Source organism: Ranitomeya imitator, chromosome 2 (genome assembly GCF_032444005.1).
Source record: "Ranitomeya imitator isolate aRanImi1 chromosome 2, aRanImi1.pri, whole genome shotgun sequence".
Classification (NCBI taxonomy): domain Eukaryota; kingdom Metazoa; phylum Chordata; class Amphibia; order Anura; family Dendrobatidae; genus Ranitomeya; species Ranitomeya imitator.
The window spans coordinates 290,068,722-290,090,727 of NC_091283.1; the positions used below are offsets into that span (position 1 = coordinate 290,068,722).

Below are 22,006 nucleotides of genomic sequence, written 5' to 3' on the forward strand. Positions count from 1 at the left end.
TCTCAATTTCTGTCAATTTTGCATTGAAAAGTCAAACTGCGCTCCTTCCCTTCCGAGCTCTCCCATGCGCCCAAACAGTGGTTTACTGCCACATATGGGGTATCAGCGTACTCAGGACAAATTGGACAACAACTTTTGTGGTCCAATTTCTTCTCTTACCCTTGGAAAAATAAAAAATTGGGGGCAAAAATATAATTTTTGTGAAAAAATATGATTTTTTATTTTTACGGTTCTGCATTATAAACTTCTGTGAAGCACTTGGTGGGTCAAAGTGCTCACCACACATCCAGATAAGTTCCTTAGGGGGTCTACTTTCCAAAATGGTGTCACTTGTGGGGGGTTTCAATGTTTAGGCACATCAGTGGCTCTCCAAACGCAACATGGCGTCCCATCTCAATTCCTGTCAAATTTGCATTGAAAAGTCAAATAGCGCTCCTTCCCTTCCGAGCTCTCCCATGCGCCCAAACAGTGGTTTACTGCCACATATGGGGTATCAGCGTACTCAGGACAAATTGGACAACAACTTTTTGGGTCCAATTTCTCCTGTTACCCTTGGTAAAATAAAACAAATTGGAGCTGAAGAAAATTTTTTGTGTAAAAAAGTTAAATGTTCATTTTTATTTAAACATTCCAAAAATTCCTATTAAACACCTGAAGGGTTAATAAACTTCTTGAATGTGGTTTTGAGCACCTTGAGGGGTGCAGTTTTTAGAATGGTGTCACACTTGGGCATTTTCTATCATATAGACCCCTCAAAATGACTTCAAATGAGACGTGGTCCCTAAAAAAAATGGTGTTGTAAAAATGAGAAATTGCTGGTCAACTTTTAACCCTTATAACTCCCTAACAAAAAAAAAAATTGGTTCCAAAATTATGCTGATGTAAAGGAGACATGTGGGAAATGTTACTTATTAAGTATTTTGTGTGACATATCTCTGTGATTTAATTGCATAAAAATTAAAAGTTTGAAAATTGCGAAATTTTCAAAATTTTTGCCAAATTTCCGTTTTTTTCACAAATAAACGCAGGTACTATCAAAGAAATTTTACCACTATCATGAAGTACAATATGTCACGAGAAAACAATGTCAGAATCACCAGGATCCGTTGAAGCGTTTCGGAGTTATAACCTCATAAAGGGACAGTGGTCAGAATTGTAAAAATTGGCCTGGTCATTAACGTGCAAACCACCCTTGGGGGTAAAGGGGTTAAGAAGATCCAATTTTGATTAAAAGTATTCCAACATTCTGATCATAAAAAAGGCTTCTCCCCTATGTGACGTCTCTGATGTTTATTAACAGTTGATTTCCAAGTAAAATATTTCCCACATTAAGAAAATTAAATAGGCTTCTCCCCTGTATGACTGCTTTGATGTCTATTAACATGCGCTTTCCGGTTAAAACATTTCCCACATTCTTAACAGAAAAAAGGCTTCTCCCCTGTGTGAATTCTCTGGTGCTTAACCAAATCTGATTTCTGGTTAAAACATTTCCCACATTCTGAACAAGAAAAAGGCTTCTCCCCTGTGTGAATTATCTTGTGCTTAACCAAATCTGATTTTTGGGTAAAACATTTCCCACATTCAGAACAGGAAAAACGTTTCTCCCCTGTGTGAATGCTCTGATGTCTAATAAGATACTCTTTCCGGTTAAAACATTTCCCACATTCTGAACAGCAAAAAGGCTTCTCCCCTGTGTGAATTCTCTGATGCTTAACCAAATCTGATTTCTGGTTAAAACATTTCCCACATTCTGAATAGGAAAAAGGCTTCTCCCTTGTGTGAGTTCTCTGGTGCTTAACCAAATCTGATTTCTGATTGAAACTTTTCCCACATTCTGAACAGTAAGGCCATGTGCACACGCTGCGGATTCCATTGTGGAATTTTCCGCAGCGGATTTGATTAAATCCGCAGTGCAAAAAGTACTGCGGATTTATCGCATTTTTTTGTGTGGTTTCCACTGCGGTTTTAGACATCTGCGGATTTTTAATATGGAGCAGGTGCCAAACCGCTGCAGATTCCGCACAAAGAATTGACATGCTGCGGAAAATAAACCGCAGCATTTCTGCGTGTTTTTTTCCGCAGCATGTGCACAGAGGTTTTTGTTTTCCATAGGTTAACATTGTACTATACACCACATGGAAAACTGCTGCGGATCCGCAGCGTCAAAACCACTGTGGATCCGCAGCAAAAACTGCAACATGTGCACATACCCTAAAGAGTCTTCTCCCCTGTGTGAACTCTCTGGTGTCTAACAAGCTCTGATTTCTGGTTGAAACATTTCCCACATTCTGAACAAGAGAAAGGCTTCTCCCCTGTGTGAGTTCTTTGATGCTTAACAAGATTATATTTATGGGTAAAACGTTTCCCACATTCTGAACATGAAAAAGGCTTCTCCCCTGTGTGAATTCTCTGGTGCTTAACCAAATCTGATTTCTGATTGAAACTTTTCCCACATTCTGAACAGTAAAAAGGCTTCTCCCCTGTGTGAACTCTCTTGTGTTCAACAAGATCTGATTTCTGGTTAAAAAATTTCGCACACAATGAACAGGAGAAAGGCTTCTCCCCTGTGTGAGTTCTTAGATGCTCAACAAGATTATATTTATGGGTAAAACCTTTCCCACACTCTGAACATGAAAAAGGCTTCTCCCCTGTGTGAATTCTCTGGTGCCTAACCAAATCGGATTTCTGATGGAAACTTTTCCCACATTCTGAACAGGAAAAAGGCTTCTCCCCTGTGTGAATTCTCTGGTGCTTAACCAAATCTGATTTCTGATGGAAACTTTTCCCACATTCTGAACAGGAAAAAGGCTTCTGCCCTGTGTGAGTTCTCTGGTGCTTTACCAAATCTGATTTCTGATGGAAACTTTTCTCACATTCTGAACAGGAAAAAGGCTTCTCCCCTGTGTGAGTTCTCTGGTGGTAAACCAAATCTGACTTCTGATGGAAGCTTTTCCCACATTCTGAACAGGAAAAAGGCTTTTCCCCTGTATGAGTTCTCTGGTGATTAACCAAATCTGATTTCTGACTGAAACATTTCCCACATTCTGAACATGAAAAAGGTTTCTCCCCTGTGTGAGTTCTCTGGTGCTTAACCAAATCTGGTTTCTGATTGAAACTTTTCCCACATTCTGAACAGTAAAAAGGCTTCTCCCCTGTGTGAATTCTCTGGTGTGTAACAAGTTCTGATTTCTGGTTGACACATTTCCCACATTCCGAACAGGAAAAGGGCTTCTCCCCTGTGTGAGTTCTTAGATGCTTAACAAGATTATATTTCTGGATAAAACATTTCCCACATTCTGAACATGAAAAAGGCTTCTCCCCTGTGTGAGTTCTCTGGTGCTTAACCAAACATGATTTTTGTTTGAAACTTTTCCTACATTCTGAACAGTAAAAAGGCTTCTCCCCTGTGTGATTTCTCTGGTGTGTAACAAGTTCTGATTTCTGGTTGAAACATTTCCCACATTCTGAACAGGAAAAGGGCTTCTCCCCTGTGTGAGTTCTTAGATGCATTACAAGATTACATTTCTGGGTAAAACGTCTCCCACATTGTGAACAGGAAAAAGGCTTCTCCCCTGTGTGAGTTCTCTGGTGGTTAACAAAAACTGATTTCCATTGAAAATATTTCCCACATTTTGAACATGAAAATGACTTTTTTGCTTTAGGAGCAGTTTGTTTTTTAATGCCTCTTTTGTGACTTTGATTATCCTTATTATTCGGTAATGAATCAGAAGATGGGACCTGTTTCATAGGATCAGTTGTCAGATCTTCGTTGTGAAGGGATGATGGTATATCTGGAGTAACAGCAGTCACTTCAGTTGTATCTTGTAAGATCTCAAGATCATCATATTTAAAAATTGAAGATGGTAGATGTCCCTCTGATCTCCTGGTATAGTCATCTACTAAGATATAAAAAATATATTTTTAACAAAATATACTAGAGTTTCATATTTTTGAACATTTCTGCTTAGTTTGCCAATTTTATGGACAGTTTATGTAAAAAAACCTTTAATTATTTACCAAGACAATGACATTTCACAGTCTAATAGAAAACCTTGTTGGATGAACCAGTAGTGCGTGGTGTTCAACTGTTTGTTCATTCTGCCTCCCAAACATCAAATAAAAAGAAACCAATCAATGTTATGTTATGTAGGCAAAAATAATACCAATTCTCATCTCACAAAAAAACAAGTCCCCACCCAGGTATCATCTGTCAATGGAAAAACAGAGGTTCCCACACTATTAGTGGCTCAAAGGCTGTTGAAAAGCAACAAGCTTTCTATAAACCAATCCAACAAAATCCGCTCTCACTTATGAGTCTTGCAGTGTGCTCAAACAACATTTAGGATCCCTGTATTTAGCAATATTATAGTGAGACGAGTCCACTTAATTTACAGTGTGTTTTTCCTGGAGCACAATTTGGACACTATTTGTTGGGTAATAAAATGGCAAATGTGTAAATTTCACTCTCCAACATTCACTGCGAGTTAATTTCCGGAAAATGTTTGTGGAGTCAAAATATTCACTCCTCCAATAGATTATCAGTGAATCAATTTATAAAATGGAATCACTTTATGGGGATTTAACCCCTTAGCGACAGAGCCAATTTGGTACTTAATGACCGAGTCAATTTTTACAATTCTGACCCACTGTCACTTTATGAGGTTATAACTCTGGAACGCTTTAACAGATCCTGCTGATTCTGAGAATGTTTTTTCGTGACATAATGTACTTCATGTTAGTAGTAACATTTATTCGATATTACTTGCGATTATTTATGAAAAAAATGCAAATATCGCAAAAAAAATTAAAATTTTGCAATTTTCAAACTTTGTATTTGTATGCCCTTAAATCAGAGATATGTCACGAAAAATAGTTAATAAATAACATTTCCCACATGTCTACGTTACATCAGCACAATTTTGGAAACAACATTTTTTTGGGGGTAGGGAGTTGTAAGGGTTAAAAGTTCACCAGCAATTTCTCATTTATACAACACCATTTTTTTTTTAAGGCCCACATCACATTTGAAGTCATTTTCAAGTCAAGTCAGAGGACAGAGAATGACAGATTGCTTTTTTTTTTTTTTTTTTTTTTGCGACCGCCGGTAAACAGTTAATTACTGGCGATCACAAAACAGGGGTTGGGAAAAACCGACCCCGATCATGTTCTTTGGGGTCTCGGCTACCCCCGGCAGCTGAGACCGCAAAGATCCTCCGGGTGCCGGCCGGTGGGCGCACTGCGCATGCGCCCGCCATTTTTTTGCCGGAAAAAGATGGCGCCGCCCATTGGGAGCCACAAGGAGCACTGGGGGAGACAGTTGAGTATCTGGGGGCTATCGGGGACCCCATTTCTCTGTCCTCTGATGTGCGATCACATCGGAGGACAGAGAAATTAAAAGAGAAATCGCTTTTTTTTTTTTTTTGCGATCGCCGGTAAACGGTTAATTACCGGCGATCGCAACTCGTGGGTCGGTAAAAAAAAACCCCGAATCATGTTCTCGGGGATCTCGGCTACCCCCGGCAACCAAGACCCCAGAGAAAATCCGACTCTGGGGGGGTGCCATTCACTTTTTCCACAGCCCCGTTAATTAACGGCGCTGTGGTTTAAGTACCCTTAACTGCCGCCGTTAAAAGGCGTATCGGCGGTCGTTAAGGGGTTAAACTATTCTGGTTTCCTGTCATTTAGTTATATTAGGGCTTCTGCATATGGTGTGTCCAATCTCATCTGGGATCTGTTCCTGCTGTCCAGCTGGAGTAACCTGCTCCCTACTTCAGCCAATTGGAAAGTACCACACCCTACTAAAGCTCAAAGCATATTGCCGTTGTTCTCCTTTGGTTCAATTCTCTGTGCTCAGCTTGCGGCTTGTGTATTTGTTTCCTGTTTTGACCATGGCCCGTTTGTTGTTTTCAGTTAATGAGATTCTCATGCTTCGAGGTGGGGCTGTGGGCGGCCTGTTTGGGGGACTTTATGTGGTACTCTGATTACGTATGCATCTGTATTGGCTTATGACAGATCACTGATCCCTCAGTGACCTGTCCCCTCATTTTTACATAATGCCTATAATAGCATTGATATTATTGTTGATAATGCCTATAATATTGTGGCTATTGTGAGGCTTAGAAAAAAATTACATCCAGCAAAATGCACCGGCGATGGCGGTGCCTGCGCAGTAGCATCTATAAGTAAGAGATAGATGCTACTGGGCAAGCACTGCCAGTGTAATTTTGCTGAATGTAGTTTTTTTTCTAAGCTTCACAATAGCCACAATATTATAGGCATTATCAACAATAATATCAACACTATTATATGCATTACGTAAAATAGAGGGCATATCACTGAAGGATCAGTGACCAGTCATAAGTCAAAACATATGAATATGTGAGCAGAGTACCACATAAAACCCCGCCCACAGCACCACCTGCAGTCCCGCCCACAGCACCACCCACTGCTCAGACCACAGCCCCGCCATGGAGCACGAGAATCTCATTAACTGAAAACTACAAAAAAAGGTTAAACAACAACCACAAGATGGATTTCATCACATGGTATCTATGTAATCAGTATAACGGCGCTGACCAGACACTGTCTGTAGGTTCCTGTGCACAGCCCGACTAACAGGCTCACTTTAAATTTAGATCTTAGTCATTTGGAAGAAGTGACGGAGAGCTTTTTTAAGACTATCAGGGAGATACAGATTCACATAAGTCAGGCAGATCAATCCCACCACAATCAAACTATCATACAGAATGAACAGGTAAAAAAAATAGACAGAATAAAAAAAAGTCACATCCCCAACAACAACATATGTACGAGGGGAGAATTCCAACAGTAAACCGAAGTTGCACTCATTTATGGTGGACCATTGGAGCTACTATGAGTCCTGACCAGAAGATTAGAGAAAATAATATTGCTCCCCATTTCAGGAGAGTTTGTGCAGTAACCTGAATTCCTTAAAGGGACTCTGTCACCTGAATTTGGAGGGAACAATTTTCAGCCATAGAGGCGGGGTTTTCGGGTGTTTGATTCACCCTTTCCTTACCCGCTGGCTACATGCTGGCTGCAATATTGGATTGAAGTTCATTCTCTGTCCTCCTTAGTACACGCCTGCGCAAGGCAAGATTTCCTTGTGCAGGCATGTACTACGGAGGACAGAGAATGAACTTCAATCCAATATTGCAGCCAGCATGTAGCCAGCGGGTAAGGAAAGGGTGAATCAAACACCCGAAAACCCCGCCTCTATGGCTGAAGATTGTTCCCTCCGAATTTAGGTGACAGAGTCCCTTTAAGATCGAAAACATAATGGAATTTATGTCATGGAGTGAATCCATGAAACTGAAGCGATGGCCGGGGGACCACCACTGTGCAGGAAGACTACGGTATACAAGATGAGGTGCAAACAACAAAGGGTTGATTTATTAGAAGGCAAGGAAGGAAGGGAATGAGGAATATGCAAACAGGGGTTTTCAATGGCAAAAGACAATGTGCATGTGTTATCTTTCCTGTAAAATAGCACGGTGCTACAACTATTACAGACTCAGAATATGTCTCACAAGCAAGTTTAAACAATTAACAAATAACGATGCTACTCTATGTATAACCTTCCTGGCCTTTACTAAGCAGGCCACACGGCTGTACTGACTACTGAAGCCTACACTAGGCCCTAACAGGTGCACCAAACAAGAACAGACCCACGTTGATGTTGGGGACTCAGGTCCAGTCCCAAGGGGGCCCCCAGAAGTCCAAAATGATGGTGCGCACGGCTTTCTGTCAGCTCTGTGAAACGTGGTCTTCTCCTTGCTTCTGGATCCTAGGGATGCTCCTGGAAACTAAGTCCCTTTCTCAGTATCTTCGTGGCTTCACAAACTAGCACAGAACAGCCACCTTTGCTGTACCCGGAAAAGTCTTGCAAATTTCACAAGTAAACTTCGTCCCAAGCTGTGGGACCTTTCTTGTAGCAAATAGCACACAGTTCTCAGTCTCTAGCAGCTTCAGCTCACACACACAGTTCAGGCTCAACTCCTCCCCTCATCCTAGGGCAGTTTATCTTCACCGTCTATCGCAGGGGGAAGTAGGACATTCTATCGCACCAGACAAGGGGGTGCTGTCTCTTAAAGTGGCAGCGTGTTATTGTCCATAACAGCACTACCCTCTTACATGCCTCCCTTCTTAATGATGGTTGTCCTCGACCATCACAGAATCAAGGTTGAAGCATAATGAAGGAACGTGCAATGTGGAGCAACACCTATAGAGGAGGCAACAAAGATGTACAAACAGACAGAGCACACTGTTCTACATATCGGACTGGTGGAACCCCTGCATTAGACCTCTGGGATCTCCGAAGCTCTTGGCTGTCAGGCAAGGCTTGACTATCTTCCAGAGGAACACTTGTTGCAGGAGACATTGTGAGCTCTTGTCTGGTCTCGTCCTCGCATTGCGGTACTGGTACATTCAAGGGATTACCGTCTCTGTGCGGCTGAGGACCCCCTACTGTGTCAGGGACGATCCACCACTCATCATCGATTTCACCATCAGGCATGACAGATTCAGGAAGTGGAGTGGCGCCTTCAGGTGACAATGGCGTAGAACAGACCTCAGACCGGCAAGGCCACAGCATATTTCTGTGAAGTACTCTAGAGGCGGATGCCCCATCTTCAATCTGTACCATGCAGACAGGGCCGTTAGCATACACTCGCTCGATAACCTTGTACGGCTGTACTTCCCATCTCTAACTTAGTTTTCCCTTAGGGCGTTTCTCTCTGACTAATACTCAGTCTCCAGGTTAGAGTGGTAACTCTTGAGTCGGTTTGTGGCCCGTATGTTTTTTTTCTTGCAGTTGCTGACCCGCCAACCGCCGTATCGTTTGCAATCGTTGCCGATGCTCTTTCACCCATGAGGTGACAGTTCGCTCCATCAGCTCCTTTGGCTGTTCCAAATTCAGCTTGATGATCTCTCGTCCAGCTCTTCCAAACAACAGTATTTAGGGAGTATAACCTGTGGTGGAGTGGACCCGATTGTTGTAGGTCCAGACCAATTCTGGCAGATAGTCTGGCCAACACGCCTTCTTATCCTCCTCCAACGTTCTCAGCATTTGAAGTAAGGTTCTGTTGAAGCGTTCACAAGCTCCGTTGCCTTGAGGGTGGTAAGGGGTGGTCCGGGACCGCTCGATGCCATACATGCGATACAATTCTTCCATCACCTTGCCTTGAAAACATGCGCCTTGGTCAGAGTGGATGCGCTTTGGGCACCCATACACCAGGATGAAGTCTTGACAGATGGCTAGCGCCGCCGATTCCACAGTCTGGTCTCTAGTTGGAGTGACTACTGCGAACTTGGAGAAATGATCGGTCATCACCAAACAGTATTGCAGCCCCCGGGCCGTGTGTCCCACGAGGAGATAGTCGATCATCAAGACTTCTAGCGGTTCCTTAGTTTGTATGGTTTGTATGGGTGCCCTCTGTTCAGTAGTCTTAATGAGGTCACATACTCGACATTGCCGGCAAACCTCTTCCACCACAAGCTCCAACCGGGGGCAATACACATACCGCTGTAACCATTGGTAGGTCTTTGTGGGGCTGAAGTGCGCTCCGAATTCATTGGCTTCTTTAGCTACTTCTTGAGCCATTCTTCCTGGGATGACCACTTGCCACCTTACTTCCATATCATTTGGATGTTGCCTCTTACGATATAGCACTGACTCTCGCACCTCCAGTCTATCCCACTGATGTAACACACTCCTCATTTCAGAGTCCAGATCATCTCTCTCTTGTTTGCCAGGCTTCCGCTTTTGAGTTACCCACCATTTCATCTGTCTCAGCCCTTTGTCTTCATCCTGAACGTGTCCCCATTCCTCATTGGTTCTCCCCAGGGAGAACTAGAGAAAAATTTGGCGCGAAGGTGTCCGGCGCTAGCAGTCTCGCTGTAGCTCTCTTCCAGGAACTTCACTAGCTCCTTCAGGGTACTGCGGGTGAGTTCTGGTTGTAGACAGACGTTTCTATGGGCTTCTCCCTCTAGGGCAGTTAACGCAATGTCCACTTCAAGGTCTGGGCTGATGTTATAAATCTTCAGGGTGCTTTGCAGCCGGGACACCCAGTCGGACAGTGGCATATTCTTGCCGTCAAACTCTGGTAGCACACTAAATATGGTGCCCATAGGGAGTGTCCTTGCAGGGGTTTCACCAATGCCCACAGCATGTCCATTAACATTAGCATTCCCGCCATTGCTGTCTGCTGCCTCCATCTTGGTGACAGTACCCTGCTCGCAGCGCCACTTGAAGCGATGGCCGGGGGACCACCACTGTGCAAGAAGACTACGGTACACAAGATGAGGTGCAAACAACAAAGGGTTGATTTATTAGAAGGCAAGGAAGGGAATGAGGAAGATGCAAACAGGGGTTTACAATGGCAAAAGACAATGTGCATGTGTTATCTTTCCTGTAAAATAGCACGATGCTACAACTATTACAGACTCAGAATATGTCTCTCAAGCAAGTTTAAGCAATTAACAAATAACGATGCTACTCTATGTATAACCTTCCTGGCCTTTACTAAGCAGGCCACACGGCTCCCGTGTACTGACTACTAGGGTTGAGCGAAACGGATCGTTCATTTTCAAAAGTCGCCGACTTTTGGTACAGTCGGGTTTCACGAAACCCGACCCGATCCCTGTGTGGGGTCGGCCATGCGGTACGCGACTTTCGCGCCAAAGTCGCGTTTCAATGACGTGAAAAGCGCCATTTCTCAGCCAATGAAGGTGGATGCAGAGTGTGGGCAGCGTGAGGACATAGGTCCTGGTCCCCACCATCTTAGAGAAGGGCATTGCAGTGATTGGCTTGCTGTCTGCGGCGTCACAGGGGCTATAAAGAGGCGTTCCCGCATACCGCCATCTTACTTCTGCCGATCTTAGCATAGGGAGAGGTTGCTGCCGCTTCGTCAGAGCAGGGATAGTGTTAGGCAGGGTCCATTAACCCCCAAACCGCCTGTGCTGTAGCGATTTCCACTGTCCAACACCACCTTTTGTTTGCAGGGACAGTGGAAGCTACATTTTTTTTTTCTCAGCGCTGTAGCTCATTGGGCTGCCCTAGAAGGCTCCCTGATAGCTGCATTGCTGTGTGTACACCACTGTGCAAACCAACTGCTTTTTTCAAAGCACAAATCCTGTAGTTCCTTCCTTTCTGCACAGCTATCTTGTTTGTTTGTCCACACTTTTTATTTAATTTGTGCAGCAGTCCACTCCTTATTGCTGCCTGCCATACCTGGCTGAGATTACTGCAGGGAGATAGTAATTGTAGGACAGTCCCTTTTTTTTTTTTTTTTTTTAATTCTCCCTAAAAAAAAAAGTAGTGGGAGATTAAGATTGGCATTTCTGCTAGAGTGCCATTCCTGTGTGTGCCATCTCTCTCCAATTTTGGGGCACTGAAAGCTTAGTGTGTAATACTGGCCCTGATTTCTTGGCAATTTGTTGTGAATTCTGTTGTTGAACTCCCTCCTGTGGTCGTGAATGGTACTTCGGCGAGTTCTGTCTATGGGCTCCCTCTGGTGGCTGTTAGTGAAGCTGCTGCTTCTGAGGTTCCTTACACAGGTGACGTGGTTTATCCTTTGGTTGACTGCTCTATTTATCTCCTCTCAGATCGTTACTCCATGCCAGCTGTCAATGTTTTTGCATTGGTTCAGTTCGCTCCTGGATCTCTCTGGTGACCTGCCTTCTCCTGCAGAAGCTAAGTTCCTGATAGTCATTATTTGTTCACTGTTTTCTTGTCCAGCTGGTTTTCATGATTTTGTCTTGCTAGCTGGAAGCTCTGGGATGCAGAGTGGCCCCTCCGAACCGTGAGTCGGTGCGGAGGTCTTTTTTGCACACTCTGCGTGGTCTTTTGTAGGTTTTTGTGCTGATCGCAAAGTTACCTTTCCTATCCTCTGTCTATTTAGTAAGTCTGGCCTCCCTTTGCTGAAACCTGTTTCATTTCTGCGTTTGTGACTTTCATCTTTACTCACAGTCAATATATGTGGGGGGCTTCCTTTACCTTTGGGGAATTTCTCTGAGGCAAGGTAGGCTTTAAGGCTTTATTTTCTATCTTGAGGGCTAGATAGTTCTTAGGCTGTGACGAGGCGCCTAGGTCTGGTCAGGAGCGCTCCACGGCTATTTCTAGTGTGTGTGATAGGATTAGGGCTTGCGGTCAGCAGAGCTCCAACATCCCAGAGCTCGTCCTGTATGAGGTTTAACTATCAGGTCATTCCGGGTGCTCCTAACCACCAGGTCATAACAGCAATTCTCCCTAACCAAAAAAAGGAGTGGGAGATTGAGATTGGCATTTCTGCTAGAGTGCCAGTCCTGTGTGTGCCATCTCTCTCCAATTTTGGGGCACAGAAAGCCTAGTGTGTAATACTGGCCCTGATTTCTTGGCAATTCTCCCTAACCAAAAAAAGCAGTGGGAGATTAAGATTGGCATTTCTGCTAGAGTGCCAGTCGTGTGTGTGCCATCTCTCTCAAATAGTGGACCACAGAAAGCCTAGTGCTTATTTTTGGTTTTTAAATTCTCCCTTAAAAAAAAACAGTGGGAGATTAATATTGGCCTTTGTGCTTGTGTGCCAGTCCTGTGTGTGACATCTCTCTCAAATAGTGGGCCACAGAAAGCCTTTTTTTATTTTTTTATTTGGTTTATAAATTCTCCCTGACAAAAAAAACACAGTGGGAGATTAATATTGGCCTTTGTGCTTGTGTGCCAGTCCTGTGTGTGACATCTCTCTCAAATAGTGGGCCACGAAAGCCTAGTGTTTTTGTTTTTTTTATTTGGTTTATAAATTCTCCCTGACCAAAAAAAAAACAGTGGGAGATTAATATTGGCCTTTGTGCTTCTGTGCCAGTCGTGTGTGCCATCTCTCTCAAATAGTGAGCCACAGAAAGCCTAGTGCCTGTTTTTGGTTTTTAAATTCTCCCTAAAAAAAAAAACAGTGGGAGATTAATATTGGCCTTTGTGCTTGTGTGCCAGTCCTGTGTGTGATATCTCTCTCAAATAGTGGGCCACAGAAAGCCTAGTGTTTTTTTTTTTAATTTGGTTTATAAATTCTCCCTGACCAAAAAAAAACAGTGGGAGATTAATATTGGCCTTTGTGCTTCCGTGCCAGTCGTGTGTGCCATCTCTCTCAAATAGTGGGCCACAGAAAGCCTAGTGCCTGTTTTTGGTTTTTAAATTCTCCCTTAAAAAAAAACAGTGGGAGATTAATATTGGCCTTTGTGCTTGTGTGCCAGTCCTGTGTGTGACATCTCTCTCAAATAGTGGGCCACAGAAAGCCTAGTGTTTTTTTTTAATTTGGTTTATAAATTCTCCCTGACCAAAAAAAAACAGTGGGAGATTAATATTGGCCTTTGTGCTTCCGTGCCAGTCGTGTGTGCCATCTCTCTCAAATAGTGGGCCACAGAAAGCCTAGTGCCTGTTTTTGGTTTTTAAATTCTCCCTTAAAAAAAACAGTGGGAGATTAATATTGGCCTTTGTGCTTGTGTGCCAGTCCTGTGTGTGACATCTCTCTCAAATAGTGGGCCACAGAAAGTCTAGTGTTTTTTTTTTTATTTGGTTTATAAATTCTCCCTGACCAAAAAAAAACAGTGGGAGATTAATATTGGCCTTTGTGCTTCTGTGCCAGTCGTGTGTGCCATCTCTCTCTCAAATAGTGAGCCACAGAAAGCCTAGTGCCTGTTTTTGGTTTTTAAATTCTCCCTTAAAAAAAAACAGTGGGAGATTAATATTGGCCTTTGTGCTTGTGTGCCAGTCCTGTGTGTGCCATCTCTCTCAAATTGTGGGCCACAGAAAGCCTAGTGCCTGTTTTTGGTATTTAAATTCTCCCTTAAAAAAAAAACAGTGGGAGATTAATATTGGCCTTTGTGCTTGAGTGACAGTCCTGCGTGTGTGGCATCTCTCTCATTTGGTGCCACAGAAAACCGGGTGTGTAACATTGTGCCTGATTTTCCTTGCGGTGTCACCCACCTATAAAGGGATATCTAAATCCTATAGAAGTTTGAGTTCACCTTGTAAGTTGTTTTACAGTAACAAATACGTTACTTTGGTTACATTTTTAAAACAATGAGGAAGTCTGGTGGAAGAGGTCGTGGCCGTGGGCGTTCATTGACAGCTGGTAATGATGGTAGTGGTGGTGGAGCATCAGGTGGTCGTGGGAAAAACAATATAGCACCTAAGTCTCGAGCTGTGGAGCCAGGTTCGTCGTCTGGCTACACAAGGCCTCGAACACTCCCTTTTCTGGGAGTAGGAAAACTGCTTTTAAAGCCGGAGCAGCAAGAGCAAGTTTTGGCTTACCTTGCTGACTCAGCCTCTAGCTCGTTTGCCTCCTCTTCTGAAACTGGTAAATGTAAAAGCAGCGCGTCGTTAGTGGATGTTCACGGTCAGGGACAAGTCGCTTCCTTGTCCTCTTCAGCAAAAACAACAACAGAGAAGGATGCGGCAGGCGACACAACGGGTTACTCCATTGTGCTCTTTACACATACCGTCCCTGGCTTAGAAAGTGAAATAGTTAACAGGCCATGCCCATTACAAGTTGAATCGGACATGGAGTGCACTGATGCACAGCCACAGCCAAATTACTATGCTGTTCCTTTGACTCAGACCACAACATTGCCCTCGCAGGGTACTGATCCAGAATCAGACCCTGATGAGACTATGGTGCCCCGTCACGAACGCTATACCACCAACTTACACGGTGACACAGATGAAGTTGCACACGAGATAGAAGAGGAGGTTATAGATGACCCAGTTGTTGACCCCGATTGGCAGCCATTGGAGAAACAGGGTGCAGGCGGCAGTAGTTCTGAAGCGGAGGAGGAGGGGCCGCAGCAGGCATCAACATCGCAACAGGTTCCATGTGCCGGGCCCGTATCTGGCCCAAAACGTGTGGCAAAGCCAAAACCTGTTGGAGCACAGCGTGGCCATCCGGTTAAAGCTCAGTCTGCAATGCCTGAAAAGGGATCCGATGCTAGAAAGACTGCAGTCTGGCACTTTTTTTAAACAACATCCAATTGATCAGCGCAAAGTCATCTGTCAAAAATGTTCAACTACCTTAAGCAGAGGTCAGAATCTGAAAAGTCTAAATACAAGTTGCATGCATAGACATTTAACCACCATGCATTTGCAAGCCTGGACTAACTACCAAACGTCCCTTAAGGTTGTAGCACCCTCGGCCAATGAAGCTAGTCAGCAACGCTACATCCCTTCCGTCACTGTAAGACCACCATTTTCCGCACCACCTGCAGTATCTGTGCAGGTTTTGTTGCCAGGCCAAAGCAGTCAGGGTCAGGGAATCACCAGTTTCGTAGTAGGAAACACTGCATCTAGGGCACCGGCGGCAACAATACCGTCTCCAACCGTCTCTCAGTCTGCCATGTCCACCGGCACCCCCGCTAGTTCCACGATCTCCAGCTCTCCAGTCCAGCTCACCCTACATGAGACTCTCGTTAGAAAAAGGAAGTACTTAGCCTTGCATCCGCGTACACAGGGTTTGAACGCCCACATAGCTAGACTAATCTCGTTAGAGATGATGCCCTACCGGTTAGTTGAAAGCGAAGCTTTCAAAGCCCTGATGGACTACGCTGTACCACGCTACGAGCTACCCAGTCGACACTTCTTTTCGAGAAAAGCCATACCAGCCCTCCACCAGCATGTTCAAGAGCGCAACGTCCATGCACTCAGGCAATCTGTGAGTACAAAGGTGCACCTGACAACAGATGCATGGACCAGTAGGCATGGCCAGGGACGTTACGTGTCCATCACGGCACACTGGGTGAATGTGGTGGATGCAGGGTCCACAGGGGACAGCAATTTTGGGACAGTTCTGCCTAGCCCACGGTCTAGGAAACAGTTGGCTGTAGCCATTCGCACCCCCTCCTCCTCGTCCTCCTGCAGAAGCGAGAGCTCGTCCACAGACCGCAGTCGCACAACCACTCCATCCGCAGCTGCCACTGTTGCACACCAGGTGTCCCATTATGGGGCAGCTACTGGCAAGCGTCAGCAGGCTGTATTGGCTATGAAGTGTTTGGGCGACAACAGACACAACGCGGAAGTTCTGTCCGAGTTCTTGCAGAAAGAAACGCAGTCGTGGCTGGGCACTGTAGATCTTGAGGCAGGCAAGGTAGTGAGTGATAACGGAAGGAATTTCATGGCTGCCATCTCCCTTTCCCAACTGAAACACATTCCTTGCCTGGTTCACACCTTAAACCTGGTGGTGCAGTGCTTCCTGAAAAGTTATCCGGGGTTATCCGACCTGCTCCTCAAAGTGCGTGGACTTTGCTCGCATATCCGCCGTTCGCCCGTACACTCCAGCCGTATGCAGACCTATCAGCGGTCTTTGAACCTTCCCCAGCATCGCCTAATCATCGACGTTGCAACAAGGTGGAACTCCACACTGCACATGCTTCAGAGACTGTGCGAACAGAGGCGTGCTGTTATGTATTTGTGGGAGGATACACATACACGGGCAGGCAGTAGGATGGCAGACATGGAGTTGTCAGGTGTGCAGTGGTCGAAGATACAAGACATGTGTCAAGTCCTTCAGTGTTTTGAGGAATGCACACGGCTGGTTAGTGCAGACAACGCCATAATAAGCATGAGCATCTCCCTAATGCGTCTGCTGATGCAAAGTTTGACGCACATAAAGGAGCAGGCGTTTGCAGCAGAGGAAGAGGAAAGCCTTGATGACAGTCAGCCATTGTCTGGTCAGGGCAGTGTACAGGACGAGGTAGCGGGCGAACAGGAAGAGGAGGACGAGGAGGATGATGGGGATGATTATTTTTGTAATGAGTAAGCTTCTCCGGGGCCAATAGCAACTGGTGGCGTTGCAAGGCCGGGGTCAGGTTTTTTTAGGGAGACAAGTGACTTAGAAGTCCCTGAAACTGCACCTCAACCCAGCACAACCGCAGATTTGAGAACTGGAACTTTGGCCCACATGGCGGATTATGCCTTACGTATCCTCAAAAGGGACAGACGCATTTGTAAAATGATGGCCAACCGCCTGCCTCCTTGATCCTCGCTATAAAGGCAAATTGCAAAATATTATGCCACATGAGAACCTGGAACAAATATTAGCAACCAAACAATCAACTCTTGTTGACCGTTTGATTCAGGCATTCCCAGCACACAGCACCGGTGATCGTTATCACACGAGCAGCAGGGGTCAGCAGGCCAGAGGTGTTAGAGGTGCACAAATCAGAAGTGGCGTTGGACAGAGGGGTTTTCTGACCAGGTTGTGGAGTGATTTTGCTATGACCGCAGACAGGACAGGTACTGCAGCATCAATTCAAAGTGACAGGAGACAACATTTGTCCAGTATGGTTACTAACTATTTTTCATCCCTTATCAATGTTCTCCCTCAACTGTCATTCCCATTTGATTACTGGGCATCCAAATTAGACACCTGGCCAGAATGGGCAGAATATGCATTGCAGGAGCTTGCTTGACCGGCAGCTAGTGTCCTATCAGAAAGAGTAATCAGTGCTGCAGGTTCAATATTAACCGAAAAAAGGACTCGTCTGGCTACCCAAAATGTTGATGATCTAACCTTCATTAAAATGAACCACAACTGGATTTCGAATTCTTTTGCCCCACCTTGCCCAGCTGACACCTAGCTTTCCTATGAAAAGGTCTTGCTTGTGGACTACTCTGACTGACTTTTCCAATCTCGTAATTTGCAGCAGCTGTTTGTCCAGCATACGACATGTTTACACCTCCCTAAATGGCCAAACTCCCCACACGAGGCCGTGGTCTCGCCACTTGGCGCAAGCACCCGTGAGAGTGCCGTTTGTCTGAAGAGGTGGGTGTGCCCGCTTTCGATCGACGGCACTGCCACTGGGTCCCTCATAGTACAATAAAGTGTCTCTGGCGGTGGTGGTGCGCACCCAACGTCAGACACACCGTTGTAACATGAGGGGCCCTGGGCCTGTACCACCGGCCACAAGAGAGTTCCCCCCCCAAGCTCAAACATTGCTCTACCACTTGCACAATTATCTCTCACAGTTCCACCAATGTTTAGTCTATGCGCTGACATCCTTCAATGCCTGGCACTGACAATACCATTGTGTTGACATGTATGATGGTACTTAACATAGTCAGGGGCAGTGTCCTATATTTACACCAGTAAATACTTTGCGCCAAATTACTAGGTCTGAAACTCAGCAGAGGAGCCCACCCCTGTACCTAAGTATTCCACCATTTTGTGTTTTGGTTTTGTTGTAATGCGAGACATTAACATCTATTTGTTTTTTGGGAGTACTAACTGGCAGACACTCATTACAATCGGCCTCCGCTGACAACACCAATGCAGCCTGTGTACCCCTGCAACAGAATTCAAGTGTCTACAGCCCACTTTTGTTATGTTAGGCAGCCCACTTTTGTTATGTTAGGCCTACTACGCCTGTCTGCTGTCCCTCCTTCCACTAGTCCTCCACTGACCAGACCACTGCTGCCCATGTACCCCTGGAACCAATTTTAAAGTGCCTACAGCCGAATTTTGTTATGTTAGGCCTACTACGCCTGTCTGCGGTCCCTCCTTCCAATACTCCTCCACTGACCAGACCACTGCTGCCAGTGTACCCCTGGAACCAATTTTAAAGTGCCTACAGCCCACTTTTGTTATGTTAGGCCTACTACGCCTGTCTGCGGTCCCTCCTTCCAATACTCTTCCACTGACCAGACCACTGCTGCCCGTGTACCACTGGAACCAATTTTAAAGTACCTACAGCCGAATTTTGTTATGTTAGGCCTGCTACGCCTGTCTGCGGTCCCTCCTTCTACTAGTCCTCCACTGACCAGACCACTGCTGCCCATGTACCCCTGGAACCAATTTTAAAGTGCCTACAGCCGAATTTTGTTATGTTAGGCCTACTACGCCTGTCTGCGGTCCCTCCTACCAATACTCCTCCACTGACCAGACCACTGCTGCTGGTGTACCCCTGGAACCAATTTTAAAGTGCCTACAGCCCACTTTTGTTATGTTAGGCCTACTACGCCTGTCTGCGGTCCCTCCTTCCAATACTCCTCCACTGACCAGACCACTGCTGCCCATGTACCCCTGGAACCAATTTTAAAGTGCCTACAGCCGAATTTTGTTATGTTAGGCCTACTACGCCTGTCTGCGGTCCCTCCTTCTCCACTGACCAGACCACCGCTGCTCGTTTACCCCTGGAACCAATTTTACAGTGCCTACAGCCTAATTTTGTTATGTTAGGCCTACTAAGCCTGTCTGTTGTCTCTCCTTCCAATACTCCTCCACTGACCAGACCACTGCTGCCCAAGTACCCCTGGAACCAATTTTACAGTGCCTACAGCCTAATTTTGTTATTTTAGGCCTACTAAGCCTGTCTGTTGTCCCTCCTTCCAATACTCCTCCACTGACCAGACCACTGCTGCCCGTGTACCCCTGGAACCTTTTTTAAACTGCATTGAGACAAATTTTTTGTTTAAGGCCTACTACCTGTGTCTGTCTGCGCCACTCAATACAGCTGTCCTCCTTTTAAAAAAGCTGAGCGTCAATAGTCTGGTTTTCAGCCTATAGGAATTTGACAACTGCATTGGGGCTACAACTTCGCTAGGGCCTACTAACGGTGTTTTCCGCTCCAAGGTGTTCCCCAGGTTTCCTCTCCATAGCTTCAATCTTCTGGCTCTCATTTAATAGTTGTTGAAAGCAACACTGCATTAGGCCTACAAGTTGGGTCTGGGGTTGTAGAGACGGTGTCTTCCACTCCAAGGTGTTCCCCAGGTTTCCTCTCCATTGCTTCGATCTTCTGGCTCTCGTTTAGTAGTTGTTGAAAACAACACTGCATTAGGCCTACAAGTTGGGTCTGGGTTTGTAGAGACGGTGTCTTCCACTCCAAGGTGTTCTCCAGGTTTCCTCTCCATTGCTTCAATCTTCATGCTCGTCTTAAGTAGTTGTTGAAACAACACTACATTAGGCCTACAAATTGGGTCTGGGTCGTAGAGACGGTGTCTGCCGCTCCAAGGTGTTCTCCAGGTTGCCACATAATTGAAGCTGCATAGAGCCTATTTTGTAATTTAACGCCTACAAAGTCTTTCTGCGGTCCCTCCTTCCAACTGTCCTCCACTGAGCACAACAATGCAGACCGTTTACCCATGTAACCTTTTTAAAACCAGCGTCGAGTGTTGTGAATTCTGTGGCTGAATTCACTTCTGTGGTCACAAGTGGTATTGCAGTCTCTGGGCTTCCTCCCTCAGGTGTTTTGGTGAGCTCGTTGGCTGCCTTGCTATTTAGCTCCACCTGAGTCTGTCTTCCTTGCTCCTTGTCAATGTTCCAGTGTTGGATCTGAGCTACTGCATCTTTCCTTGGGCCTGCTGCTCTGCTAGATAAGTGCTTCTAGTTTGTTTTCTGTTTTTTCTGTCCAGCTTGCTATTAACTTTTGCTGGAAGCTCTGAGAAGCAAAGGGGTGCACCGCCATGCTGTTAGTTCGGCACGGTGGGTCTTTTTGCCCCTTTGCGTGGTTTTCGTTTTAGGGTTTTTTGTAGACTGCATAGTTCTCTTTGCTATCCTCGCTCTGTCTAGAATATCGGGCCTCACTTTGCTGAATCTATTTCATTCCTACGTTTGTCTTTTCATCTTGCTAACAGTCATTATATGTGGGGGGCTGCCTATTCCTTTGGGGTATTTCTCTGAGGTAAGTCAGGCTTGTATTTCTATCTTCAGGCTAGTCAGCTCCTCAGGCAGTGCCGAGTTGCATAGGTAGTGATAGGCGCAATCCACTGCTGCTTATAGTTGTGTGAGGATAGATCAGGTACTGCAGTCTACAGAGATTCCACGTCTCAGAGCTCGTCCTATTGTTTTTGGTTATTGCCAGATCTCTGTATGTGCGCTGATTACTGCACGCTGTGTTGCCTGATTGCCAGCCATAACAGTACAAGGAGCCACACCAATGATTCCCAATAGAGGGAAAAAAGAAATCCTGACAGCATTTTTTTTTCTTAGCTCTGTCTTCAGTCTTTTTTTTCCCCTAGACATTAGAGTGCTTCAGGACACAGCTGTTGACATGGATATTCAGGCTCTGTGCTCCTCAATGGATAATCTCGTTGTAAATGTACAAAAGATTCAAGATACTATTGATCAGAAATCGATGCTAGAACCAAGAATTCCGATTCCTGATTTGTTTTTTGGTGACAGAACTAAATTCCTGAGCTTCAGAAATAATTGTAAGCTATTTTTGGCCTTGAAACCTCATTCTTCTGGTAATCCTATTCAACAGGTTTTGATTATTATTTCTTTTTTGCGCGGCGACCCACAGGACTGGGCGTTTTCTCTTGCACCAGGAGATTCTGCATTGAGTAATGTTGATGCATTTTTCCAGGCGCTGGGATTGCTTTACGATGAGCCTAATTCAGTGGATCAGGCTGAGAAAAATCTGCTGGCTTTATGCCAGGGTCAGGATGATGTAGAAGTATATTGTCAGAAATTTAGGAAGTGGTCAGTACTCACTCTGTGGAATGAATCTGCACTAGCGGCTTTGTTCAGAAAGGGTCTCTCTGAAGCTCTTAAGGATGTAATGGTGGGATTTCCTATGCCTGCTGGTTTGAATGAGTCTATGTCCTTGGCCATTCAGATCGGTCGTCGCTTGCGCGAGCGTAAATCTGTGCACCATCTGGCGGTATTGTCTGAGAGTAAACCTGAGCCTATGCAGTGCGACAGGACTATGACTAAAGTAGAACGGCAAGAACACAGACATTCTGAACAGACTGTGTTTCTATTGTGGTGATTCTACTCATGCTATTTCTAATTGTCCTAAACGCACTAGGCGGTTCGATAGCTCTGCCGTTATTGGTACTGTACAGTCCAAATTCCTTTTGTCCATTACCTTAATGTGCTCTTTGTCATCGTATTCTGTCATGGCGTTTGTGGATTCAGGCGCTGCCCTGAATCTGATGGATTTGGATTATGCTAAACGTTGTGGATTTTTCTTGGAGCCTTTGCGGTGTCCTATTCCGTTGAGAGGAATTGATGCTACACCTTTGGCC

The 22,006-nt window shown here is 45.2% G+C and overlaps 2 protein-coding genes across 3 annotated transcripts in view; both read right to left on the reverse strand.

Annotated features, from left to right (window-relative positions):
- Window positions 1-1,415: 1,415 nt before the first annotated feature.
- On the reverse strand, window positions 1,416-2,120 carry LOC138663245 (gastrula zinc finger protein XlCGF7.1-like). Its single transcript, XM_069749414.1, has one exon. It carries the CDS (start codon window positions 2,118-2,120, stop codon window positions 1,416-1,418), a length of 705 nt encoding a protein of 234 aa, XP_069605515.1.
- A 91-nt stretch (window positions 2,121-2,211) lies between these two features.
- Window positions 2,212-22,006, reverse strand: part of LOC138663240 (zinc finger protein 271-like) — a 34,584-nt gene continuing 14,789 nt past the window's right edge. Inside the window, exon 7 of one of the 2 annotated variants that reach the window (XM_069749405.1) lies at window positions 2,212-3,896. In XM_069749405.1, the coding sequence (XP_069605506.1) occupies window positions 2,212-3,896 (1,685 nt within the window). Of the gene's footprint in view, window positions 3,900-22,006 lie in introns of both variants that reach the window. The other variant, XM_069749404.1, reaches the window with a different exon arrangement.